Source organism: Xiphophorus hellerii, chromosome 11 (assembly GCF_003331165.1).
Source record: "Xiphophorus hellerii strain 12219 chromosome 11, Xiphophorus_hellerii-4.1, whole genome shotgun sequence".
NCBI lineage: Eukaryota > Metazoa > Chordata > Actinopteri > Cyprinodontiformes > Poeciliidae > Xiphophorus > Xiphophorus hellerii.
The window spans coordinates 17,160,746-17,186,919 of record NC_045682.1 but is presented as its reverse complement, the minus strand read 5'-3'; the positions used below and the strand labels follow the sequence as shown (position 1 = coordinate 17,186,919).

Genomic DNA, 26,174 nt, shown 5'->3' with positions numbered 1-26,174 from the left:
TGTTTTGGAATACTTTTGCTTAAATGCTCTATTATAATCTAAATTAACATTGTGTCACCTGCTAAACTGCTTATCATACAAAACAATGGTTAATTAGCTCAAATTACGCAACGTTTGATATATTTTTCTTATTTTCATTGTGTTTATTATCCCTCCATTTGCCCACTTAATTCCCCACCACCACCAGCCCGCACGTGCTGCGTGCTCGCCCCTGCTCCGCTCGTCTCGTGCGCGTCGCCATTGGTGTGGGATGATGTCATCCACAGCGGAGACAATAGAGCCCACCTCCCCCGTCAGTGTCTCCTCGCCACGCGCGCACCGCAGCTCGGCGTGACACACGCTCGGACGTGACGCCAGCCGAGTGAGCCAAGCACTTCTGATGACATTCGCTGCCGTGTCGGTTCAGTCCGGAGCCCGACCGAGCCGAGCGTCTGCCACTCACACCGGCGCTCTTCTCTCGCTGCGCTTCCATGCGGAGAAAAGTGTCACACATCTGGATCGGCACGCTTAACCCACCGGCTCGTTCCGCTCGGGGTCCACGGCGTGATGCGTGAGGATTTGTGGCTCGGCTGCGCGTGAGTGATGAACACACAACGGGGACTCTTGATGTAAGTCGTGTTTAATCTCAGTGATGTTATAGTAAAGTGTCGGCCTCAAGCAGCAGCAGGTTCTAACAAAGAGCCGCAGAACAATCTCCACCTGCGTGGCCCCGATGGTTTCCACTACAATAGCAACGTGTTGTTCACTTCTGGCCCAAACGTGCAACAACACGCAGCGCGTGCCACTTCGTTTTGATTTAAAACCCAGTGCCACGAGAAGGCGGCATATGCAGAATAATTATCGGTTCTGTTTGGGTAAACAGTGCAGATGTAAGCAGGGTGAAGAAGTGAAGGGACAGGCCTGCTGGCTCGGGCCCGCATCAGCTTTATTTCTCATCATGGTAAAGGTTGGCAAGACCGCAAAGATGCGATAAAACATACAGTGGGGGGAAGCGGGCAGTGCGCCACCTAGCCGCCGAACAGGAGAGAGTGTGTTTTTTCCATCACTGACCTGCAAAGTGGCCCTGAAAACAACAAGGTGGAGGAAGAACAGCCAAGATTTTAGAGCTGATTTACTCACCATCATTTGAGCCTTTTGTTGCTGGTGCAAGCGGCATCGGTGAAGGATTAATGGTTTTAACAGAGGAGGCTCTTTACATTGGAGCTAATTAGTTTTAGTTTTTTTTTTTTTTTTTTTGAAGGACTGCTTAGACAGAAACTAGTCTGCAGAAAATGTGACTGGTTATAAAACACACAGGAACCATTGAGGTGCAAAAGCCAAGTTAAGCAAAAACAAACAAAAAAAACAACATAACTTCCCGTGAGGCATTTATTGCACTGTATGTATTTTAGATGCCAGCACGAGTCTTTTTTTGTGACAGGGTCACGCCTATTGATCACCCCACAGAGAGTCATCACTCAGCAGCACAGCTTGACGCTGCTTTCACACACCATAGACTTGACTCACTGCTTATATAAAACCACAGGAACCCTGGTTGGTGACAGAGAAATGTTTCGCTAATGTGCTTTGCTCATGAAATCTAAAGTTTTTGATGCTTGTGGGGATTTTAAAAAAAAAAAAGAAAAGAAAGATGCCACTCTGGCTTGAGAATGATCATTCACAATAAGACAGGTACGGCCTTTCTCTACGAGCAGTTAGCACTTACTTCTAATTGCCCGGCTCTACAGTTCAGAACTGTGTGCTTAGATAGAGCCATTTCACTATTTGCTGTGTGCATGGATAGTCCACTGTTCCACGTTGCTATGTGAAAATCAATCAATTTATCTCTGTTGTGCAGTTCTATGTACTGTATGTAGGCTGTACGCTCAAATATTCTTGTCAACATTGTGAACCAGAAGTAGATCCAAAATTATATGTATTTTATTTATATTTTTATGATAATAACCCTTCAAACTGACCAAATGTGAGGTCTGACGCTAAGTGCCGGTGTCGGCTAACAGCCACAAAGTCTTCACGCAGCCCATCATGATGTCACAGTGAAGCATGGCTCACTTAACGCTTTTCCAAGGTCTTAGAAGCTTTGACCTTTAACACCTAAAGGAATCGCTCCGTCCTCCAGCCAAAGTGAAAGACTTGCAGCAAAACCAAAAATTCCCCTTGGGGTGTTTGAGGGATAATATGTTCACGGAGGCGGAACGAGGCGAAACATGGAAGGACAACGCCGTGCGTTTGGCTGTGGTTGGTGTTGGTGTGGACACATGAATAATCGGCACAGGGGGGACGGACGGCCTCAGGTAGGCTTGTTCTGAATGCCTCAGTGCGTCAGATCTAAATATAAATAGATTGTTTTGCAATATTAACTGTTTTTTTTGGTCATTTTTCAGTTTGACATCTTTTTTGACCAGAACTGCATGTATGTTTTAGTCCTAAGTTATTAGGGAAGCTAAATGCTTAATGAGAAGACGCAACATTTTGGTTCACAAAAATGTTTTGTTGTGCCAGTGTTTCTCAAATCTCAAACTATGTCTTAAAGTCAACGAGGATTCAAGGTGTCGTCTAAACGACCAATTAACATCTGAAAATGTTGAAAGTTCCCAAACAGCAGTCTCATGTAAACGAATCCACAGCTTAGCAACATTTATTCTCTCTAGTCTTCTTCGATAATTTGACATTGAGTATCATCTCTGTACTTATGATCAGTCAGATAATATGTGGCTCATTTGGGTGTGTTAAACATGGACCCAAAGTGAAATGGGATTATTCCTGAAGAAATCTCAGGAAATGTAGCTTCTAAATTGTCCAACACCCTGCAAGAAAATATTTCTGCCCCAAAACAAATGCAAGACGTCCAAAACCAGAGATGAAAGTATTGAGCGATGTCATTTTGTTCATGCAGGCCTGGGAGAAAGAAATGATTTCTATGCGAGTGTTAGCCGAGATAGAGGGCGCCACGCTTAAAGCACTCACCCTAATATCAGCGGATTATTAAACCTATTTTGTCCAGACGACAGCCAGAAATGACAGCAACTGGTGGTTGTATTGTCACATTTTAATATTGTGATCTTTTTATGCCCCTACAAAAACCCATGTGGGGTTTTTCGTGTCATCTTACTAATGTAATAAGAAAGCAGGTGACGAAATAGCGAACCCAAACAAAACTCAACGAATTATCATTTCACATAATCTGCAAGACAAACTCCTGACTGATCGATTCAAGGAAGTTTATTATGCACCTAAACTTTGGCTCTCTGGGGTCACGCTATTCTCCAAAATGTATAGTCCTTAGAGTTACTTAACCCAAGTTTAGTGATAAAAGTAATTTTTTTTCTGTGTGTGCTGTGAGGCTGTCTGAGGTCATGTGAGTTTTCCACTATTGTTGTTTTCGTTGCTTTTCCTTGAAGACCGTCTGGCGCTAATTCCAAAGGGAGAAAACAAAGACTCTGTTTTTAGCCACTTCAGCTCATAGATGTCACTGTTGGCTTTTTATGTTCAAGTCAAGCAGACTCCTGTCAAAATGAATTGTCTCACATATTATATTTGGGTTATTTTCTAAGGCAGAGCTGAAAACGAAATGGTTTGGGGGACTCTCTTTGCGCCAAAGGTTATTGTGTACCTGAAGAATGGAGAGGCTATATTTAAAGGCTAGCTGCCACGCTGCTTCAGGTCAACCCAAGTGGAAATAATTACTCTCATACATACCATAATGTGCCTCACAAACGTATTGTTTCCTATTATAACTACTTTTGTTTAATTAGGAGTATCTGAGCAAAGGAGAGTTCAATTTAAACATGGAACATACTTTTTATTTGCCTCCTTTTTGGTATTTCTACCTTGTGTCACCCTGTCACATAAGACATGATGGAGTTCTCATCTTTAACATAAAGTGCAAGAGGGGTTAATACTTCTCTGAGGCTCTATCCAAGCCAGAACATTTTCCATTTGAGGTCCATTAAGGTTTCAGTTTTTGCTAAGTCTGTCTGTATTTTGAGAAGATTATTTAAAATATATTCAAAGCAGATTAAAGTTGGTTTTATCTTCACCTGTCAGAGGGCTCAAATCTCAGCCAACGACAAAACCTTCTTTTCAAGCGAACTCTCTTCAGAGATTTCTATTTTTGGAGGCTTTTTGTTCCAACTTTCTGAAAGATCACACTCTCAATTGCGTATTTTAATGCTTGAGCAGCTCAGTGGCCTATAACTGGCTTAGTTTAACATATTTTCTATAAACTTAATCGTAAACTTTCTTTCAAACAATGAAAAAAAACCCTTTTGTTTTATCTCAGACGGGGATTCTGATGCTAGATGTCCACTCAGGTTTGTCCACATGGTAAATCCGTCAGGCTGAGAAGAGAAGAAGAAACTGCTGCATGTTTTCCATCATGCTGTTCGCTGGTTTTCCTCTCCGCTCTGCAGCTTCAATCACTCTGCCTGCTGACTGCGGAGGTTAAGTGATGTAATTATTTTGACTTGCCCCCTTCTCGCCTGACGTGATGTGAGGTCTGACGAGACGGACGGGCGAATTTAGCGCGTATCTGGGAAGGGCCTTTTAACTGTAAACGTGCAGTTGCGTCTGCTTCCCCCCCCAGTTCATCCAAACGAATCTAAATCAAACGGTGCGGATCATTATCGGGGTGTATTATAACGTCAGTGTTAACGCGACGCTTTAATTTGGGAGACTGAGTCACGGCGGGCGGCGTGCTGAACTGAGTCGCTTTGTTTATTTCGTGTGACATCATTAGATTTGTAACGTAAGCCTGAACGGAGTTTGAGTCATCTTGTAGGTTTTCTTTTTCTTTTCATTCACTGCACTTGGTTGAACAATTCATCAGTCATTTGATTTGATTTGTGTGTAGATCTAGCTCCTTATCCGTTTCTTTTTGTTTTGTTTTTTAAGTCGCGTCCCTGAGCTACACTCTATAAACGACCAGCTATTTACTCCTTCATTACTGATAATGACCGACCCGGCTAATGTTGTCATTTTCATTCCCTGTCTGTTTGTATGGAGTTGTAGTGTGTGCCTCCTCAGAACTACGCCCCACTGGGCCGCCGGAGGGATGTGACATCAGCATCAAGGCTCCCTCTGATCCCCTGCTGACTGTTTCCTCTTTGTTTTTAACAAATAGGCCTGACTCGAGACTTATTTGTATATTTAATTATCTCCTCTGATGTTTACCCAAGTGCATTATTTTCTTCCGTTTAGCTTGAACACGAGTAAATCTATTTTCTTCTACCTCCTCGTCCAGATGTGAACGTCTAACGCTATTTCTCTTGCAAACATTTTCTCATTGCGCATGTCTTCTTTGGTCTTGTTATGTGGACTAATTGAGCAAACTGTGCTGCATGTCTCAGCATTTAATCTGTCCAACGGACCCGACATCTCTGCACACTCCTGTAAATGTTACTGCTGCATCAAAACAAATTGAGCAGCTTGCATGTATTTCCTTGATTAGCTCCCTGTAGTTAACTGAGCGGTTGAAACGGTTTGATGTCCTTTTCTTGTGCAGCCTTATGTAAGGATTAGGAGAGCAACTCAATTCTGTTTGGCTTATTTATGTAGAGCCAACTCACAGCAAATCTCAAAATAAGCAGGTTCAAATACAGACTCTTATTCAGTTCATGCTAATGCACTCGGCTCAGTCAGAATCAGATCCACTAGAATCTGAATTTAGTGTGTCAGACTCTAAATTCAGATAATCTTATTATCCTAGTTGCTTAAAAAAACGTTGTCTGAGGAAAACTGTAGCAGTCCCTCCTTCTGATCAGCCATGTGGCAGCAGTGGAGAGGAATGCTTCACTTTTAACAGACAAAGTTCAGCGTTGATCTGCTGCGACTGGCTGCTTCAGGAAAGGAAATAAAGGGTGAAAAACCACAGAGTGCACTATGTCAATGGCAGTAATGTCTTTAATGTTTTTATTCTGGAAAGAGTCCTAGCTAAACACTGAAGCACTGGGTTACTTTCAAGAAGAATAAATCCTGAGTATACACAAAGTTAATGGCAGCAATATCTCCATTATTGGCTTTTATGGAGCTATGGAGCTTCCTCCAGGTAAAGAGAAAATGAATAAGTCATGACAACTTTCTATTGGGGAGAAACAAGCAAAGAGTAATTTTTTTTTAATGGCATCAATGACTTTATCCATAATAGAGACTTAGCTCAACATGTAAGAACAAATCAGGTATTTTTTTTTCTATTAGAGTAAAATTTGGGAATGTACAACATGTTTTGTCAATGGCATTTTCAGATAAATACTGAAGAATGGCTTCTGATTGTACTTCCTATAAGAAAATGAAAGTGAAGAAATACGCAACCTTCTTTGGCAGCAATATATCAGTTTATGGCTTTGTCCAGAAAAGACTCGTACATAAAGAAAGTATCTTCTTAGAAAGTTTATTTGACAAATAATAATCTTTGATGCTCTGAGCCCGGTAGAAGACGTGACGCTTGTAACCGCCGTCAGAGAGGATTAGAGACGTTTTCCCCCCGCTGGTGGTGGAGAGGATGCTGAAGATTTCAAGAGCTGAAGGTGGAGAAGGGGTGGAGTTGTGTTGAATCTCGGCCGAGGAGCATAGAGAGGACGCCAGAAATATTGAAGATAGTGATGCCTGCTGTTTGGAGGAGAAGACCGGCGCCGATAGTCTGGGAAGGAGGCGCATGATGAGATGAAGAGAATTTTCCAGTCTGAATTTTCTTTCATTAGAAAGAAAGAAAAGAAACTGAAGGATAATAGCAGCAATGCTTGTAAATAATACAGGACTGGAGTGTAGAAGACGTACAGTTGTGACACTAATGTTACCCAGATAGGAAATACATGAACACGATAAATAATGAACTCACTGGATGTATTATTCATTTTGTCTAAAGCTTTAAATACTGCTGCTCACTGGGGACAGCCAATAGCTGCTACAGGCCAGAGTTAATGGAGCATCAGCTGGTTCTGCTATGACCCAGAAGTTTGAATTTTTTTAGCAGGAAATTAGAACGGCAAAGGATTTCAATAAGAGAAAATATCTTTATCCATTCTGTAGTATGTTGAAACAGCTTAGTTTGAACCGTTTTCGATTTTTGTTTTATTAAAACAGATTGTCCAAAATGTTTGTACATGTATAGATATTTTGGCATTATTACTATTCTTTTGTACTGACGGATAGCTGACACGGTTTACATATTCCTTTCGAATCAACAGCCGGACTATTGCTCTGAGTTTTAAGTTGTGAATCAAATGTAAACAGAGCAACTATGTGATGTCCCTATTTTGAGATTTGCAGCCTCAGTCAGCAACTATCAGGTGTCCAGCAATGTGGACAGCAGTCGGTTTACATTTTAGGATGCAACATTTCCTGTCACAGCAGCAGCTCTACTGTAAACCGAGTCCATACCTCAACGGTTACACGAAAACAAACAGAACGGCCGTCCTATCGCCGTAAACAACCGACACAGATGAAAACCCTCCACCTGCTGCGACAATGTCTGCGCATCCTTAAAAGATTTTAAATGAACGAATCTAAAATTTAGGCCTTAATATATCCTAAATTATTTTTAAGAAAGCAAGTTGGCATTAAACACATTAATCACAAGTCTCAAATTTTGTTTTTCTATTGCCTTACTCGCGGTACTTTTCTGTCTGGCAAAAGTTTGAATTGTGCACAGACATCATTGCATTTTGTAAGTCGATGCAGTCGAGGCTACCACTAGCTGCTAATATACCCTTGCTAGCTAGCTAACTTCTTCTATTGTGGGTAAGAACAAATTTATCAGCAATAGGTTGGACAACATTCGTCGTCACCACTGGCTGTCTTTGGTTGATTAAAAGAAATGGCAATTAATCTCATCATCTCGAGTAAGAATCTGAAAATCTCTCATGGTTAATCTCACAAGGAGTACCATTTCTTCCTCCATAGTTTTTGATTCTTACACATACCCACATGTATATATATGTATGTGTGTATATATATAAGTCTCATAGAAACTTAAAAAGTCTCAAATTTGAGTTGGCAAAACTCAAATTTGAGACCTTGGACGAAGGTCTTAAATTTGGAAGCCGATGCGGATCATTTTCACCTTGTTTCTCCGATGTCATCCTCTCTACTGTGTGGGCGTTTGGCTCTGTCATGCGCTTTTTGATGAAGTAGCTGCATAAAAGTGGGGTGGAGAGTGGGAACGGAGAGCTCTTCATCAATCTTGTACATTCAAAGAACCATCTAGAATGCACCAAATACACCGCCTCTCCATTTGGAGCAGAACTGCTCACCCCATGCAGGCCAGGTGTTGAAGACTGGAGAGCCTGCAGGAGAATCAGAGGCCTCTGTGATCTCACTTTGCAAATACCAGGCGCTGTCATTATCAGATGATGAAGAAATATGTTTCTTTGTCATATGATTTAGGTAAAGAGCTACAATACCCTCCATTAGTGTTCACACTTCTTAAACTTTTTCACATTTTCTCACGTTACAACCACAAAATGTATGTAAAAAAACAAGACAAAAATAAATATTTAGGTGATCAACAAAATGTGATGTATAATTGTGAAGTGGAAGGATTTGTTTTTCACTATTTTGTTTGCAACGTTCGTAGCAGCTACCATGCTTTTTATCAGCCTGGGCGCTGGCTTCCATAACAAACTGCAAACAAGACTTTTAATGACTTTTTCTTTCTTCTTGCCTTTGTTCCTAACTGGCTGGATTGATGGAGCTGCTTCTCTGATTAATGCTCTCCGTCCTTGGCCAGTCGTCTCAGTGAGATGATTAAAGTTTTATAATCTAACCTGCCTTTTTACTTTTCCACAACTTTCTCCCTGAGCATTCTGTTGTTTGTTCTGGAGAGAAAAATAACCTCTGAGTCGGGGCGTGCTGTGGTGGCGTAGGGGATAGCACGACCCACATTTGGAGGCCTTGAGTCCTCGTCGCAGGTTCGATTCCCGGACCCGGCGACATTTGCCGCATGTCTTCCCCCTTTCCTGTCAGCCTACTTTGATATGAGGGACACTAGAGCCCACAAACGACCCCCTGGAGGGGAGAAAAAAAAAACTCTGAGTCCTTCACAGAAAAGCTGGATTTATGCTGAGACTAAGTTACACACACATGTGTTTATTAATTAACCCCATGGTAACCAAGGATGGGGAAAAAAATAGAATCCACTTCATGATTTTGCAATACTTTGTGTTGATCTAATGGCCTCAATAAATTAAAGTGAAGTTTGCAGTTGCTGCATGCTGTTAATCAATGAGTAAGCATACTTTTACAAAGCCTTATCTGCCTAAATACTGGAATTATGTGCATAACAGTGTTGGGTGTTTATGGGAGTGAAATCTTTTGACAAAACATTGACATGTGCTCCGTCCTCCTCCTGGCTATTGGCTGTCTGTAATCTTCCCTCTGCTGGTGTGTTGTGAGCCGAGGGAGGCCATCATGAACTCCCCCTGCAGACATTTAGAGCTCTTGCTTTGTAGGCCTGTGTGCTGCTTCCCATCTTCTTTTTTTTTAACACGTGTCTTTTCATCTTTGTGAGTTTCAATTCTAAATCACTCTTTCATGTGCTCCAGTTCAGACGGAGCTGAAGGGATTTCATAGCGTAGCTTTCTTAAGCTTTTGCAAACCTGAGTGGACACATTCTGCAGTAGCTTTGCCACAAATATCATCCCACGGCATTCAGGTATCTTTCTTTTAAGAAGATCTGATCGTGCCCTTTGTTGTGATCTGCAGGTATAGATTTATGCTTCATGTGATTTCTTTGGAAGACAAATAATGCCGTGAGTTTGCCACTACACGCTGTCTGATGGCCCTGAGTCAGGAACGCTTCGATGTGAGCTATTAAATTGATGGAAGAGGTTCTTTTTCAGCGTTCTTGCAGTCAGCACCGAGCCACATTGTGCCTGCACTCCTCCACTGTGCAGTAACACTCTGCTCGGCGTCGTGTGCTTCCCGTTACTTCTCTCTCTTTGTTTCTTTCTCTCTCTCTTTCTTGGCTGTCACCTCCGAGGCAATCTGCTGTTTGGCAGTTTAAACGGCTAACAAGTGGACCACAATGAAAAAACTGCCAAGAGAAAAGAACAGGTCAGTTCTTTGATCACGAGCGCAACAGTGTTTTGTTTTGTTTTTATGTTAGACAAGCTTCAGACAGGCCCCTAAACTCTTTGTACTGTTTGGCTGTAGGTTTTAAGTAAAGCAGCTTCAGGACGGATGTAAGTGCGCAGAGCAACAGGACTTGGTAACTCATCAGCTTCTGTGACTAATTGGGATCAACCAACAGAAGTGCTTTCACATAAACCAGGCTAATTAAACACAGTTTTGATTAACCTCCTAAAGTGACCGTTTTAGATCACTTTTGTCCCAAAGCATTTCGCCTTCTGGACCAGAGAAAACAAGGCAGAGACATGACAGGACATCAAATGTTGTTCTAGCTCAGATTGGAAGATTTTCCATCAGTTTTGAAGTGAAAACCCTGAAGACACGGCGGCTGGTAGAAGAATGTGTGTAATGCTAAATGGAAATGATGCATTAATGTATCTTTTTTTATTTTATTTTAATGAACACGTCAAGTTGCAATTAAAATGACAGCAATGCAAACAATAAACCTTCAAAGGAGTGGGTAGAAGTGTAAACCTATTAAAACCCAACCCTTCTCCAGCAACATCACAAAATCTCATCCTGTTTGAAAATATTGCATCAGAATACCTTCATTCTACTTTCAAGTTCTACTAATAATACTAATAATAACTCTAATATTAACAACAAAGTAACCATAATGTTGAGGCTAACAGTGCTTTGCAACAACAACACAGTACATCAAGACAGTTTCTCATATTTACTGTAAATCATTTCCTTATACAAAAATTTTAATTGGTTCATGTTTGGGCATTGATTTTGTTCCATGGTTTTACACCACAGACTGCAACACAAAAACTCCCTGTGGTTCTGATCTTACAAACTTTGAATTTGTCTTACCCTCAGAAATTATAAAATCGTTCTTCTTTTGAGAACAATTTTTGATTTTTTTTTTTCTGGTAACTGTTGATTTTGTGCTTTAAATAAGACACGCTGTTTGTAAACTCACCAAATCAGTAAGTTTTAATAATTTCTCTGAATTCAGACGTTAACATCTGGAATAATACCAGTTGTATGTATGGAATTTTAACGCCAATACTCAATATTGCATTGCTGCGTATCGGCCGATCCGATAACGACCCGATACGATATCAGCAAAAGTCATACATACTTTTATTACTTATTTTTTGGAGTGGAATGTTAGAAGAGACTTGATCAAGTGATGTAATTCAAAAAAGAGTCAACAATAGGTACAAGAACTGGCCTAATATAACGTGGAAGGAGTTGAGTGCTTCTATCAACATAATTATATCAGAGATTTTAGATGCATTTCAATATAATCTGGTAATCTTTTTCTTTTTTTGATTGATTGATTGATTGATTGATTGGACTGATTTCTAATATGAAAATCAGGTTGAGATGATCCTGATATGCACAGCAGGCAAAGTTCTGCCAATGCCCTCCAGAAGTATTGACATCCTTGATAGAGATGGTTAAAAAATGCATTGACATAAATTTGTGTTTTGTTGCCCTCACACACCTTCCAACACGGATCTTTATCTGTTGATTTGAGTGAATCTATACATTGAGATTCATCAATAATCCATATATAGGGAATTCAACTAAATATTTTTTTAGGTTGTAAATTTTTAACTCTCAAAGAATTTAAAACTGATCGAAAAGTATGACTTTTTACGTTATGTGTCTTATTTTAGAACATCCGATTCGAGATTAGACCTATTAAGCAAATCAGGCAGAATGCTTGACCTAATCACGCTGTCAGACGAAATGGCAAATCAGATCTCTGTAATCGCTAGCGCTTGTGCTTCTGCCCCTGGCACTGGCTTTTGCTCATGCTTTTGCTCATTTTCCTGTATTTTTCCCAGTAAAATACTGTGTAAACATAAGCCAGCGACACTACCACCGAGTATTTTTAACTTCTGTGTGGCCTAAGCTGTAACTGTGGTTGAGTGAAAATGCCAGCGGCCAGCCCGCTCTTTCTGTCACACACTCTGCTTGTGAGGGGAAAGTGATCAGAGTGATAGTGACTTCCACCATGATAAAACTGGGTCAGTGTAACCCCAACCCCCCTCCACTACAGGCAAGGCTGAAAGAGAGGGGTGGAAAAGAGATGAGGATACCATCACCAGACTGCGCGAGGACTTAAACATGGAGACACTGGAGCACGGTTTGCTTTCCCGATGGGTTGGTAACTGTGTTGTGTTGGGGTTGAACTCCCGTCCCCACAATTGTTCTGACATGTTCCTTCCTCTCCCTGTAGCCTGTGGTTTATGGTGCATCAGTATGATCTGTCCCTCTGTAAATTTATCTCTGCCCACTTTTGTTACTGTCAGCCAGGATCGGGCACTTCCAGGTCTTCCCAATGGTCTTCCATTCCCCAAAAGTCTTTTATTTTTTTTAAACTATGGTTGAGTTGAAATGAAAATCCACCCCAATGGGAGGGAGAGGCTGTGGGTTGGGTAAAGTTTGCTTAAGTCCACCCTAGTTGATTGAGAGTGACCAATCAACTAAACAATTTTTCTTTAGTGCAAATTTCGCCCCCTGTGTTTTCATGTGGATAGCAAACATGCCTCTTTTGTGAAAACGTGATTAACCCCCAAATGCGTCATACATAACAGCAACACTGAGGGATTATATGTTCGTCTTGCAGTTTTGTAGGTAAATAATTCAAAGTGACTTTCACTTAACACAAATGACTCCACTTGTTCTTTGTTTTTCAACTGTAGTTTTTTTTTGTTATTTTTACCACTAACCTCATGTGGAGGCTTTATGCACACGTCCAATTTTTCAAGTTTAGCACCACTTAAAAACTGCATTTTGGGCTGTTTTTTATTGTTTCTGTGTGGAACAAAACATTTCTGGAAAAGGCTTCGTGTAGACACGAGTATCTTTAAAACTGGCAACCAGTTTTAAGAAAGAAATGTTCCCGTGTGGATAGAGCCCGAATCAGATAACTTTAGACTGTCAACATGCTGCTGAACGTGTTCCAGCCATTTCTAAGTGTCTAACTAACCATCCACGTAGTTTCAGTGAAAAGTTTGAGGTCCATTAGCATGCACTATTTATGGGGGGAAAATAGCATAACACATGTAGCTTACTAGCAAAGCTGAAAATATAGGTGGAGCAGAATGTGCTCGTATTTACTCTACTTGCATCAAGCAACAAAGACTGAACGCTTTAAAACAACCTTAAATGTAATAGTTGAGTTTGTGTTCCTTGAGAAAACCTCTGATCCTTTTCAGCCAACACAAACTTGAACTTGATGCTAAGTTTAGCATGCTAACATCATCCTTGCTGACCAGTGCTGCCACCCACAGAGCCGTGTTGCTGGAGGAAATTAAGGCACTTCATCAAGCAAAGATGGAGGATTATAATTACCCGTGTATGTATCAAGAGGGTGGATTTTCATTTTAATGGCAGTAATATTTCATCCTAATGTCTTACTGCATTGCAGAAATATTAATATCAAACTAATGTAACAAGTATAGCAACTTGCTATACGTAGCATTAATCACAGAAGCAATTTAAGCTGCTATCGTGTTTATTTTGCACAAATGCTTGCATATGAGCAACACTCAGATCATCTTTTCTTGCTATATAATGAAATGAAAAATTACTCCTTAACTGCACTGTGTTGTGTATGTGGGTTCCCTGTTTATACCGCGGCAATGACAAATGCTTGTTTCTGGCAGGCCCAAAGAAATTAGCTGGTTTGTTCTGTCTGTAGCAAAGGCAGGCTGAACAAATACGATAAATAGAGGCTGGAAGTTTTTCATTTCAGATGATCACAAGACTCTCCAGCACTCAAGCAGCCTCTGAAGAAAAGAAATGCTCTAAGCTACTAGACATGAGTCACTTTCTTGTTTTCCTTTCACAATGCAGACCAGAAACAAATGCAAATAGATTTTTTTGTTTTTATTTGCTTCAAGTTACACCAGCTGACAAGCTATAGCTTGTCCTTCTTTTGTAATTATTCCATACATAGCAAAACGTTTGGTTAAACATCTCAAAACAGGCATTTTCACATATTCTTCAGATTTAACATGAAAGGTTCGCCGATGCTTGTTGGTTCTCAATAGTGTTTGCATTACCAGGTTTTTGTGGCATCAAAAAAAAAGAAATTAATAAATGATGCTAAAAATAATTTTTTTTCTTTACAAATTAACTGAAGATCAAATACATTTTCTTGAATTATAAAATAAAATGGCATGATAAAATAAGAAGTGTGCACAACCTTAAACAAAAGGTTTGTTGATGGACCTTTTGATTTAACTTCAGAATTACTCAAAATAAATTTTTCCAATCACCCAATGTCTGGTCTGCACAATATTTGTCAACTCTGCCTCACAAAGGTTCTTCAGATCAAATTAGGATTAGAATCAGATTGTGAGGACATCACAACACCCTGACTCGCAGCTTTCTTCAGGTGACCCCCACATATTTAGTCAGATTTCATTGAACCATCCCCCTTTGGTTGAGTTGGCTCTAGTATTGGGCTTTTTACATCTGAAATGTACAGAACAAATGTTGCATTGTATGTGGAAAAAGTTTAGCATCACAAAAACCTGGGTTTTTTTAAACATTTTTGAAAGCCACTACATTTTAGTGCTTTAGCTGTTTTTTCCATGAGCCATGACTTGGCTCATTATTTCAAATGAGTGCGTCTTGTTCAGAATGAGGACCCCTCAGAGGGGATGACGGTTGTTGCAGCTCATTTATCACAGCTTTTGGGATTTAGCTGTTAAGAACCCTCAGTGCCATCAGGATTAGCTGGGATTATGCATTGCCAACAGCAATCAGGTTAGCACCTTCAGATATGACAAGAGGAACAATTTAAACTGTAATTACAGACAAGCATCATTGTCCTTGGTATAAGCAGGGCCAGACTGGGAAGCTGCATGTTTGAATGGATACATGAACTGTAATATCCATCCCAGTCAAACATGCACTTGAAATTAACCTGTTTTTGTTGGGATGTTTCTCCTTTTGTTGATGCAAATGTGAATTTCTGCAAGGTCAAAGCTAACGTTTAACATCAGAGGTTGTTTATTTTAACAGTTATGTATTGTTGTGCAAACAAACTGCAAGTGACTTGCAAATGCAAAACGTATGAATTTGCTGTGAATATGTGTCACCAATTTTAAGAGTTAACAGTGCCTTGCAAAATGTCCTTAAAGTCTTTCACATTTTGTCACATTACAACCACAAACAATATGTATTGTACTTGATGTCACAGGCCAACACAGTGTGGTGCATAATTGTGAAGTGGAACAAAAACGAAACATGATTTTGCTTTTTATGTCTTCATTAAAAATCTGAAAAGTATGACTTACTTTATAAAGAAAAATGGGGGGAAAAAACCTTGGTTTCTAGATTTGCAACATTACTTTCTCTCCACTTCAAAAATTTTCACAAGTTTGTGTTGGTCTTTTTCATAAAATCCATCTAAAATACAATGTTTGTGGTTATAGCATTTTAAAATTTTAGAAGATTTGAAGGGTACCAATCATATATTTATTACATTTCGAAGTCAAATATATTATTTATTCCAATAAATAACTCCACATTTTAAGATATAAAAATGTATGACAGCAGTTTTTGGGGCTTTGCTACAACAAGTGAAATGTAAAGTGCTTTTGCAATAATTCCAATATACCCCTGACTGATTTGATTCTATCTGTCTTCTCTCTCTTTGGTCAGCTTTGCGTAAACCCAGATGCCTCCCCTCCCTCTTGACGAGCGCATAGTGGTCATTCAGCGCCCCAAAAACGTGTGTGAGGCTTCCCCACAAACCATCCCACAGCATTCCTCTCAAATATCAACCTCTACCAATGGACGGGTTCTCCAGCCTTCGCATCTCCACGCCTCTCATTCCCGTTTTTACTCACCCGCGTGTAAATCTGTGAATGTGGAATGCAAGCGCAGGTCATCCCGGGTGCAGAGATTCAAAGGCGACCAGCCTGTCATCCCAGCAGATGTCCTCCACATCCCGAGCCACTGCCATAGCAATGGCACAGTAACACTAGCCCCACGGCTTCCCTCCCACACACATACTATTGATATCAAGGTATCGGTGGACAAAAGGAGATGGGGAGAATTAAGTAACTCATTAGGGCGCGCTGGAAGTGTAAAAGGTAGCAGAGGGAAATGCGTCTCTTCCCAGTTTGATCAAGGACAATGTGAGAGAAAAACCGGAAGCTTTGGGAGGCCCTGTGGATTTGAGCATAAGCCACAACAAGTCCGTCAGCTGTCGTCGTCCCCTGGAGGGATCCTCCAGTTTGTCCCTGCTCAGGCAAATCAGCATACATTCAGGGGTGAAAAGGAGAAAGAAAACTCTAGTTTTCATTACAGAGGTGACCAGGAATTTCCCTCTTTGGGTCACAGGAAAAGTTCCAAGCTGGGAACTGTTCATCAAAGCCATAATAGCCACAGTCTGCCCTACCACCACCACTCTGTTCCTGTTCCCCATGCCGCCATCCTAAACTCCACCTATCCTTCGTCTCCCCCATCCCAAACCACTCATGTCCCAGTCTCCTTTCAGCAGCTTAACCAACCTCACCCTCCTCGCACAAGGGATCACCGCCCTCACATTCTTCACGGTCTTCCGCTGTCCCCTTGCTCCTCCCGTGTCGGAGGGTTCCCTAGTCCAGACCACACTTGTACCATTGACTGTACGCACCCATTCAACTGTGGCTGCTGGAGGTTGGTAAGATGCACAGGATGTAAAGGAGACTCTTCCAGTTACCAAGGAGGTGGAGGAAGCACTTCTACCTCATTTTCCTGTGGCCACAATGTCGGCGCAGTGAAGAGAGGAAGTAAAGACATGGGCCTGAAGAATCTGGGTGGCTGTCTCTCCACAGCTTCCACATCAAACACTTCCTCATCTAACAGCACTGCTTCTGGTTGTCGAGCAGCTCTGTTCAAACCTCTACCTTGTGCCTCCTGCGGCGGAGAGGCTGGAAACTTTGAGAGTCCTGCTATCCTTCGGAAGAAGCTAGTAGGAGGATGCCTTCCCTGTACTTCTCTGTCGTCTTCAACCCCTTTGCGGGCGATCCAAAGCTGTGTGTCTGGTTGCAACAACAAAGCATCTCAGACTGGCAGTTCTTCCTGCAGCTACTGCAGCAGCGACCCAATAGTGGTGACGTTCAACCCTCGCCGGGGGAAACCTCCTGGAAGAGGCATAGGACCGACTCACCCAATGGCTATGCTACAAGCTGACGATGATGACTACAGTGTTCGCACCATCTGGCCTGACGAACTGGCCAAGAAAATGACCCATTCTAAAGCTCAAAAGAACAACTATGCTGGGATGGGTGTTGGGAAAAGCTGTTCTAGCCAGACCCAGAATGGCAGTAATGGACCCGGCCTTGCCCTCTTGGACTGTCAGAATCTTCAGGAATACGCTCAGACTAATTTCACAGACCATGCTGGCCGACGACGACTTCAGCAAGGCAAAATGGCTGCCCTTGGTTTTGTAGGCAGTAGGTTGGGATCTAGCTACGATGATGGCCGTAACTCGTTGAAGAGGCTCTTGAATAAAGCAGAAGATGTTGGAATGAGTGACAGTCCTGAGCATGGCCAAGTATATCCACGATCGCCCCCTCCCCGCTCCGTGTCTCCGCCATCACCCGTGTCCTTTTCCCCTCCCCCTTCAGCCCCCAGCACACTCATCAAACCCAAACCCTGGCAGAGAGAAAGGGAGGGAGGACACTCTCTGCCGTCGGCTCAGTCCCTTCACCTGGCCCTGAACTCCCTTAACAGAGAGCAAGATGAGGAGAACAACCGAAGTAAGACTAAATTGCAGTCCAGCCGAGTAGAGCAGGTCATTTCTGTTTATTAATGCTGAAAGTACACACAAAAAAATCTGGTAGTCTGAAGTCTAAACACCAACCATACGCTAACCCTGCATTGAGGATATTTTTTTAATGTTTATAATAGTTGAAATGGTAAATAATGTCTTTTCATGTGTCCTGACAGTTACATTTGAGAGCATCAAACAAATTTCAAAGTAGCTACATAATGTTCATGTTGCTAGCACGAAATTACACCCAACAATGAATGTCCAGCATGGCGTTCTTTTTTTTAGCAGTGACCAGAAGTCGGTATGCTTTTGTTTGAATTTGAGTCTTATGGTCACTCTGCCAATGCATGTCCACACTTTCCTTGTTATTCCCCAGTGAGGCTGTCTTTGCCACTCTCCTCATCGTTGCCTGCTTCCCTGTCCGATGAAACTGTGATGACTCCCGATGCGGAGAACGCTGTCATCAGCCCAATCCTGCCCTTCCTGTTCCTGGGGAACGAGAGAGACGCCCAGGACCTGGACCTGCTGCTACGCCTCAACATTGGCTATGTGGTAAATGTGACCACACACCTGCCTCTCTACCACACCAACGCGGGACTGCACTACAAAAGGCTCCCAGCCACTGACAACAGCAAGCAAAACCTTCGGCAGTACTTCGAGGAGGTTTTTGAGTTTATTGGTGAGAATTCAGCTTCTATAACCTTAATGTCTTGTTATGCGTGTCTGTGTGTATGTGGTGTCAGTGTTGTGTTTTGGATTGGGGAATTAGCTTATTTGCAGGTCTGCTACCGTCTTCAGCATCCAGTTAAGTAAAAGTAAACTAGGAACTAGGAAATTTTGACTCTCATTGTAGTTGGTTAGGGTTAAAGAAATGACCATTCCGAGCTTTCCCTTTTTCTATAATAATGGTTTCTACATTTCCATTATAGTACTGTTTTCAAGAATTAACAGGGAACATCTCTGGTGATCCCACACATGCTGGACACAAACTGACTTTTACCTTCAAGTCATTTCACACAGTCCCCAGAGCAATATCTGGCTATAATGAAATGTTGTGATGTCATTATCATGACATCATCATCTGAGCTCTCTCAAATGACTTAAAGGCATAGAAATCTTAGTATGTGTAAACTTCTGACCTCAATGAAAAGATAAAGAAAGTCTTAAATTATTGTATTTTTTTAAGTGTTTTTCTTCATGTTCTATAAGTTAGAAATCAAAAATAATTTGGTTATTTTTGGATCTTCTTCTTTCAGCCACAGATGTGATGCTGCACAGTGACAAGTCCAGGAGAATGTGTTTTTTTTATTATTATTATTATTCTCAGTACAGCCTAAGATCAGTGTAGGAATGGTGTGAATTAAGATTTTAACGGTGTAGATCTAGTAGCGTTTTAAAACTTTGGTATAACTTTATAATGGTAACTGGCCAATCGCTACCAGGGGTTTTGTTCTGTAATGGTGAGGTTTTGGGTGCTGCACTTATTAATATGTGGATATTTTTACATTTTCTCATTTAGGAAAAAAGATCAAAATTAGATTTTGCCCAGAAAGCAATTCGAAATACAGCTTGAAAGAACCTTTGTTGCCTGGATTCAGTGTAACAAAAACAGCAAAATACTGTAAGTTTGATAACAGTTTTACACAACCGTAAATATGTAAGACTGGGCCTTTGACTAATTTCAAGTGAATATAACCAGCTCAGTCAATCAACTAATTAATCATTTATTTTTATTAAAATGTCCTTCACATATGCATAACATTAGTGATCAAAGTGCTTTAAAAAGCCGCTTAAAATCAAGGCAGATAAAAGAAAGCAGTAAATTAATTTAGTAGTCAGAACTCCAGTGCAGTTTTGTCACCAGATGAAATCAGTTTTGTTCTTTGAGGATGTTGTGGATTATTTAATTCTGGTCTTAATGGTAAATAAATCTGCAAATCATCTGCATAACAAGGAAATGTAACATTGTGCTGGGTTATGATTGATCCAAGTGTCAACATGTGTAAGGAAAAAAAAGCAGAGGTTCTAACATAGAACCTTGTGGCACCCCACGCAAAAGAGAAGAAGATAAAGAGGGGGAACAAATGAGCATGACGGCAAAGATTTTCTAAATCAGGTAAGAGGTAAACCACTTCAAGACCGTGCCATGGATACCAACATAGTCATGTAGGCGAGACGAAGGTAAAGCAAAGGCTGCTGTAAGGTCCAGCTGAAAGATCTTTACAAATCCTGGAGGCGCCCAGACAAAGAGCTGTGTGTGTTTGTGGTTTCATACACCAAAATACACCACTTATAAGCAAAGAGATGTTCTGTATTCTTGTAGTATTTCTACTTTAATGTCAAAGTTACAGTGAAAAAGGTCACATTTCACATACTAAAGCGGACTAAGTTATTGTTCTCATCCCCAGAGGAGGCATATCAGAGTGGACAGGGTGTGTTGGTTCACTGCCAGGCAGGTGTGTCCCGTTCTGCAACCATCGTCATCGCCTACCTTATGAAGCACACCCTCATGACAATGACGGACGCCTACAAGTACGTGCGGAGCCGTCGGCCCGTGGTTTCGCCCAACCTGAACTTCATGGGTCAGCTCTTGGAGTTTGAGAGGGACCTCAACTCCGGGGTGACTCCTCGGATCTTGATGCCTAAACTAAATGGTGTGGAGACGCAGGTTTGAAGGGGGGAGTCAAGGGTCAGGACTGGGTAGCATTAAACGGGCATTAAAAAGAAAAAGAGTGCAGCACATTTTTAGAGCGACAGGTCGAGAGAGAATACCGGAGAATCTTGGTGGGTTTGGCAAATAGTGCACTTTCAATACTGTGAAACATGAGACAGAGGACTGAAGGGTTCATTTGTTTAATTGTTAGACAATTTGATCCCCATCCAGTGTACTGTTTATAAGATAACGTGCCAATATTTTGTACAGCTCCGACATAATTCAGATATCTTTTTTTAAAATCTAATACCTCTTCCTTTTTGTTCCTGTTTACAGTCAACGTTCATGCAGGAAGAGTGACTTTCTTGCCCAAAATCATAAATGCATGCAGAACCTGAATGCAACATGGAAAGGGTTCATTGTCAATCATTCTTCTGCAACAGCTCTTTACTACTTTCCACCACATGTAGCAGCGCAATGCACTTTACTGTCCATTCATTTGTTATCAGAAAGATGAGATAGAAGCTCAATTACTCTTTTTAAATCACTAACTTTGCTTTCATTTAATCAGTTTCTTTTTTTTTTTTTTAGTTTAAACTGTGGAACATTGAGGCGTGGACCTAGAAAGGAAAGGTTGTTTTTTTTTTTGTTTGTTTTTTTGCCATTTCAGAGGTTAAATCTTGCAAACTCGAGTTTAAATGGTGCATTAACATGCAATGTCAATGCCAACATTTAGAAATGCAGGTTTTACAACTGTATAAATGCATTTATTCCACTACAATAGCATTTCCTAGCATACAGCTGAGTAGATGGTTGGGTTGATGGCATGGGTTCCTGCTGTTGCAATGTTCTTTTAAATCTTCTCAAATTTTGAAACCTAATTTCTTTCTTTTCTTTCTATGTTACGTTGTATTTCTGTGTTTCCTGCTTAGTTTAATATGTAGCATGAAACAGACCTGCAGTCTTTTCTAGAAATCAAAAGAGCACATGGGCGACATTAAGGTCCTGCAAAGCTTTTTGGGTCATAAAATTGTTTCTGCATTTAAAAAAAAAGAAATCTACCCCGCTGCAGTTTGTGATATCACATTCACTCGCTCATTTGAAGTAGCACAGTGTTGTTAAAGATGTTTTAAAAAGTCTTCAAATCCATTTGTTTTTATTGCAGTAGCGTAGTTCCACACTGGAACGTTTGGAAAAACCCAACCTTTAATTTGAAAACATTTATTTTAATGGGGAGAAAGGTTTTGGAGACTTTAACGTAAATTCTTTCAGAGTTAATGGCTCTCCAGTAAAACTGGTGCCGATTTATTTATTTTTTTCTTTGTTAATCATTTCTGATGGAAGTGTGGCACTTCTGTTGTGCCCAATAAAGCTCAAGTAAAGTTTAGCAATCCCAACATTTTAGTGTTTTTGCCAGTACGTGTCCCAAACAACCTGTTTGCATCCAGATGATGATGAAATCATTACTGATTCCTAATTAGGAGAGCCAAAAAAAAAAAAAACTCCTAAAAATGAAAGAACTACTTACAAAATGCTTCAAGTCACATTTGTGCTAAATGTGTCCTTAGAGGCACTAATAACTGTTTTAAAACCAATTATTTCATAACATGGGACTAAACAACTATATTCACAATGTTTCATATACATTTTTTTGATTGTCAGAAATTGCTACTGTAATAAAAGCTGAATGTTTTGAGCTTTTTTTTACATGGCAGTAGATGTGGATGCCGATGCATTTTAAGTTATTTGCAGTCTTCATGCCAAAAATCTTCGAATTTCTTTCACACCATTAACCATCATCAGCCCTAATATTATTATTACTGAGCTCGACTCATGTGGCTTACTGACCTTCTCCATTACTATGCATTGTGTTGATAACAAGGAGTTTGGTTTGAAAATGTTTCTTGATTCACTGTGAACTATTTTCCAGAGTGGTTCAGACTCCGCGCGAGAGAATAAAATCGGTTACAGGAGGATTACATTCAATTTAATTAGCTCACTATAACTCAATAAAACAAAAAACTGGTTATTCGACAAGTAGATGATGAATTGAAGTGCTGTAGTTCCAACGGATCTTCAGCTAGCAGGACTTAAAACATTGTATTTAACTGGATGTAATGTCTTTTTATTTGTTGGTGTGGATTTCTCTCAAATGAAATCAATGTTTGTGTCTTTAACAGCAGTGCATACAGAACATTGCCTTGCAAAAGTATTCATTTAATTCGAGATGCTAATGTATGTTAGAGGAGTTTTATTAAACACACCAACACAAAGTGGTGTGGCTCCGATTTTTTATTTATTTAGAGGCATCAGAGTCGAGGGGGCTAAACACATTCATAGGACCCGCTTTTCAGATTTTTTTTTTTTCTTAATCCATCCAATAAAAACCCAATTGAGGTTTATGGATGTGTGAGCAAATGTGGTGTATGAATACTTGCAAGGCATTGTAATTTGGCATCATCCAATGGTCCAAACTTTCACTGGAAGTGAACTCGGTTATTGATGCTCCACCTGACAAACCGAAACGCAGCGGCTTTAGTTTTTGTTGACGGCGGCGGAGGGCTAGGTCTGCAGTTTTTTGACGCATTTCTTCACAGATGACTTGAAAGTCCAGACAGTAGCAAAGTATGTGTATGTGACAGATCAAAAATCAGTAGTACACCAGAATCCTCTGTTCTTCTCAAGTATTCAACTCTGACTGCAGTTAACCCTTTTCTTTCTTGAGCTGTGATTAACGTAAGGCCTGGCTCCAGTTGTCTGAAAAAACCAAAATGCCTTTAGTTTGTGTAAACTGGTACACAGCTGCTGTGGAAACTGGGTGAACAAATCCCGAATTTTACTTGGTTGATTTATTTTCTGACTGATTGACTTTATTATAGTTCTTATATTTTTCTACAGCCATATTTATTTTCTTTCTTTTTCTTTGTTTGTTACATGTACTTTTTTTTTTTTTTTTTAAACATGAAGGTCTACGTGGACAGAATGACTTCCTCCAACTCTGCCATGACAGTTTGGATGTTGGCGAACGAGGGTCAACATGACGCTCTCGTGTTTTGCTCATTTCTTTTCTTTTTTCTTTTTTTTTTCTTTTTACGTCTCACCTTCTTTCAGCTGGAGAAACGTCAGCCCAACCACTCCTCCTTCGAGAGAAAAAGAGAGAGAGAGGCGGCTCACTCGCTGGCTTGCTGTTGCTACCAGATTTTTGTATGAACTCTATATGCAAAATGGCTGCCGAAGCAATTACTTTAATGTCACACTGTGTGAATTTGCTGCGCAGCGGGGTTGTTGCTGACCTCAAGAGCGACTCTCTGGAGGAAATTCTTTAATTTATGGGAACTGAAGGGCCTCTTTTTGTGTGTGTGAGTGAGTGTCTATATTGTCTGTTGCTCTTGGACACAAAAAAAAATCGGGTTATTTCTTGCTGTGCATCTGGGAACGTTGTATATCTTCGCTTACTTCCGGGAACTCAAGTTATCCCTGTTTTGGAAAGTTACTTTCAAACATTGTGGAATAATTTTCTGTACCAAATTCTGAATTTGAAGTTATTTATGGTCCAGCTGACGAAGAGAAATCAAAACAGAGCACCACCCTTCCTCCATCCTGATGGGAGGGCAAGAACTCTTCAGGTACGACGTCGTCATAGTAACGCTGTGCTGTTTCTCCATCCCGTCTCCAACCAGAGACCCAGAAACTCATGTAAACTTCCCTCTAGCGCTGCCTCCTCCTTCTCCCTCCGCCCCTTTTTTTCTTAATGGACTGTTCCTCTTTAACCAATCGTAACATTTTTCATATTGTAGCATCTGGTCCTTGTATTTAGGCATTTTTTACCTCCATGTACCGACTATACTCTTCATAATTCTTCTGAGGTGCACTGTGACAAACACGATGCTGCTATATCAAGACTGTGAGTATGTTGGTTACATTCAAGCAGACGGGCTGGTGACGGGGAGTCCTGCTTGATTTGTTTCAGTTGGAATCCATGTGCTGCCGCTAACGTTTTCCAGCTTGAAATGCACAAACGCGGGGATCTGTAGCTGTCCACGGTGGTCTTCCTCTGCAAGTATTATAGAAAAGAAAGCAAAGTGTAGCTGTTGTGTTGCTTTCTTTTCTGCAGCACTAGTGATTCTGGTCAATATTCTCTCTAACCGGTGATAGATTTATGACTGAATGTCCTCGCTAAGCCCAACATGTGATACAATTATTTAGACTTTTAATACAATTCGTTTTGTTTTAATATATAGGCATTCAAATACTGTTGAGCCATTCATGCGGATACTGAGATTTTGAGAAGATTTGTATGACATGTTGCAAAGGATAATAAAGATGCAGATGTGTGTGTGTGTGTGCCTTGGCGTCCCATCTGTTCATTGATTTAACGTTTATCAATTTGTTTTGTCGTCAGACATGTGCTTCCAGGTTTTAGATACACTTGACACGAATTAGTCTCCGATGAAAGAATTCATTTCTAACTAGAAATGACAGAGGATCGAAATGTTGAGCATTGCTCCAAAACCCTGACGTTGGTGAAAGGAATAAGTCCCATCAATGTCAGTGTCAATTTATTTATAAAGCACTTTTAAAAACAAGGGCTGCATTAGAATGCTGTACAGCAAAAACAGCAACAAAATCAATGAGAATAATTACAAACTAAGAACAAAGTTGCCCATAAAAATTGGGGACAATTTGGGGCCATAAGTGTGCTAAAAAAAAAAAATGTTTAGAAACTAAAACGAAATATTTATTGTATTTCGAACTGAAATACAATAAATAAAGTAGTTTTGAACAAAAAAGTTCAAAACTACTTTACAGATTCAAGGTTGTTTTTTTCCTATTCCAAAAAGAAACTTTTTTTTAGCAAACTTTATGGCCCCAATTTAGCTCCATATAGAGGAGCTTCACATGTTAGAAGTTCAGTAGCTGACAAACAGTGATCCAAGTGGACTTTAAACATTTCTGTCAAATACGACTTAAACTATGAGGGTTGTGTTAACTTCTGACTGATTTTTTTTTTTTTTTTTTTAAGAGATATCAAGTTAAAGGACGCCAAATATAAAAGTAAAGCACAATTTTCCGATTCTTTCTGCTTAATGCACTACCCTGATCGGTCAATCACATAAAATCTGCAGTACGGCTTGGACACACAACATAAAATAAAGATGTTTGAGGTTCTGATCTACTGGCATGAAGTGTGTTACTGCACTGAAAGCTCCTCTGAGCGAAAACATGCAATGAACCCGATAGGCTGGCACTATCAGCAGATCATCAGCGCTCTATGAATGAAGCCAGCAGTGTCTATTTGGAAAGTATCGAGTCTTTATGTTTCCGTCGATGCAAATGGACGATTGCGGCCGATGATTCGAATGATCGTCTGCTTCGCTCATCGTCGTTACGTCAGCACGGTTTGTGAATGACAGCAGCGTGCTGCCGCAGCCGCAGGGCAGATCGATGAGAGCGGCAGACTCAGCATCCGCCTGATGTAACTTCCTCAAACAAGCTCTAATGTACCAACTCTGCTGCCTGTGAGAGCTAGTGTTATTTAAAATACACGTTACTGTCTTATTGGTTTTAGGCTTTGATGCTTTTGACCCAAGGTGGAATAATGACACATCATACAGCTTAGTGTGATGTAAAATATTTACACTCCACTTATTCTGAGTG

The 26,174-nt window shown here is 40.6% G+C and overlaps 1 protein-coding gene across 2 annotated transcripts; it reads left to right on the top strand.

Annotated features, from left to right (window-relative positions):
• The first annotated feature begins 253 nt into the window (after nt 1–253).
• On the top strand, nt 254–24,860 carry LOC116728695 (dual specificity protein phosphatase 10). Of its 2 annotated transcripts, none has more exons than XM_032576975.1 (4): nt 254–608; nt 15,763–17,849; nt 18,240–18,542; nt 20,272–24,860. In XM_032576975.1, the coding sequence occupies exons 2-4, from the start codon at nt 15,779–15,781 to the stop codon at nt 20,535–20,537; spliced, it is 2,640 nt and encodes an 879-aa protein (XP_032432866.1). In that variant the 5' UTR covers nt 254–608; nt 15,763–15,778; the 3' UTR covers nt 20,538–24,860. The 2 variants fall into 2 exon arrangements, with proteins under 2 accessions (XP_032432866.1, XP_032432867.1); XM_032576976.1 differs by lacking the exon at nt 254–608 and adding an exon at nt 8,985–12,246.
• The last annotated feature ends 1,314 nt before the right edge of the window (nt 24,861–26,174 follow it).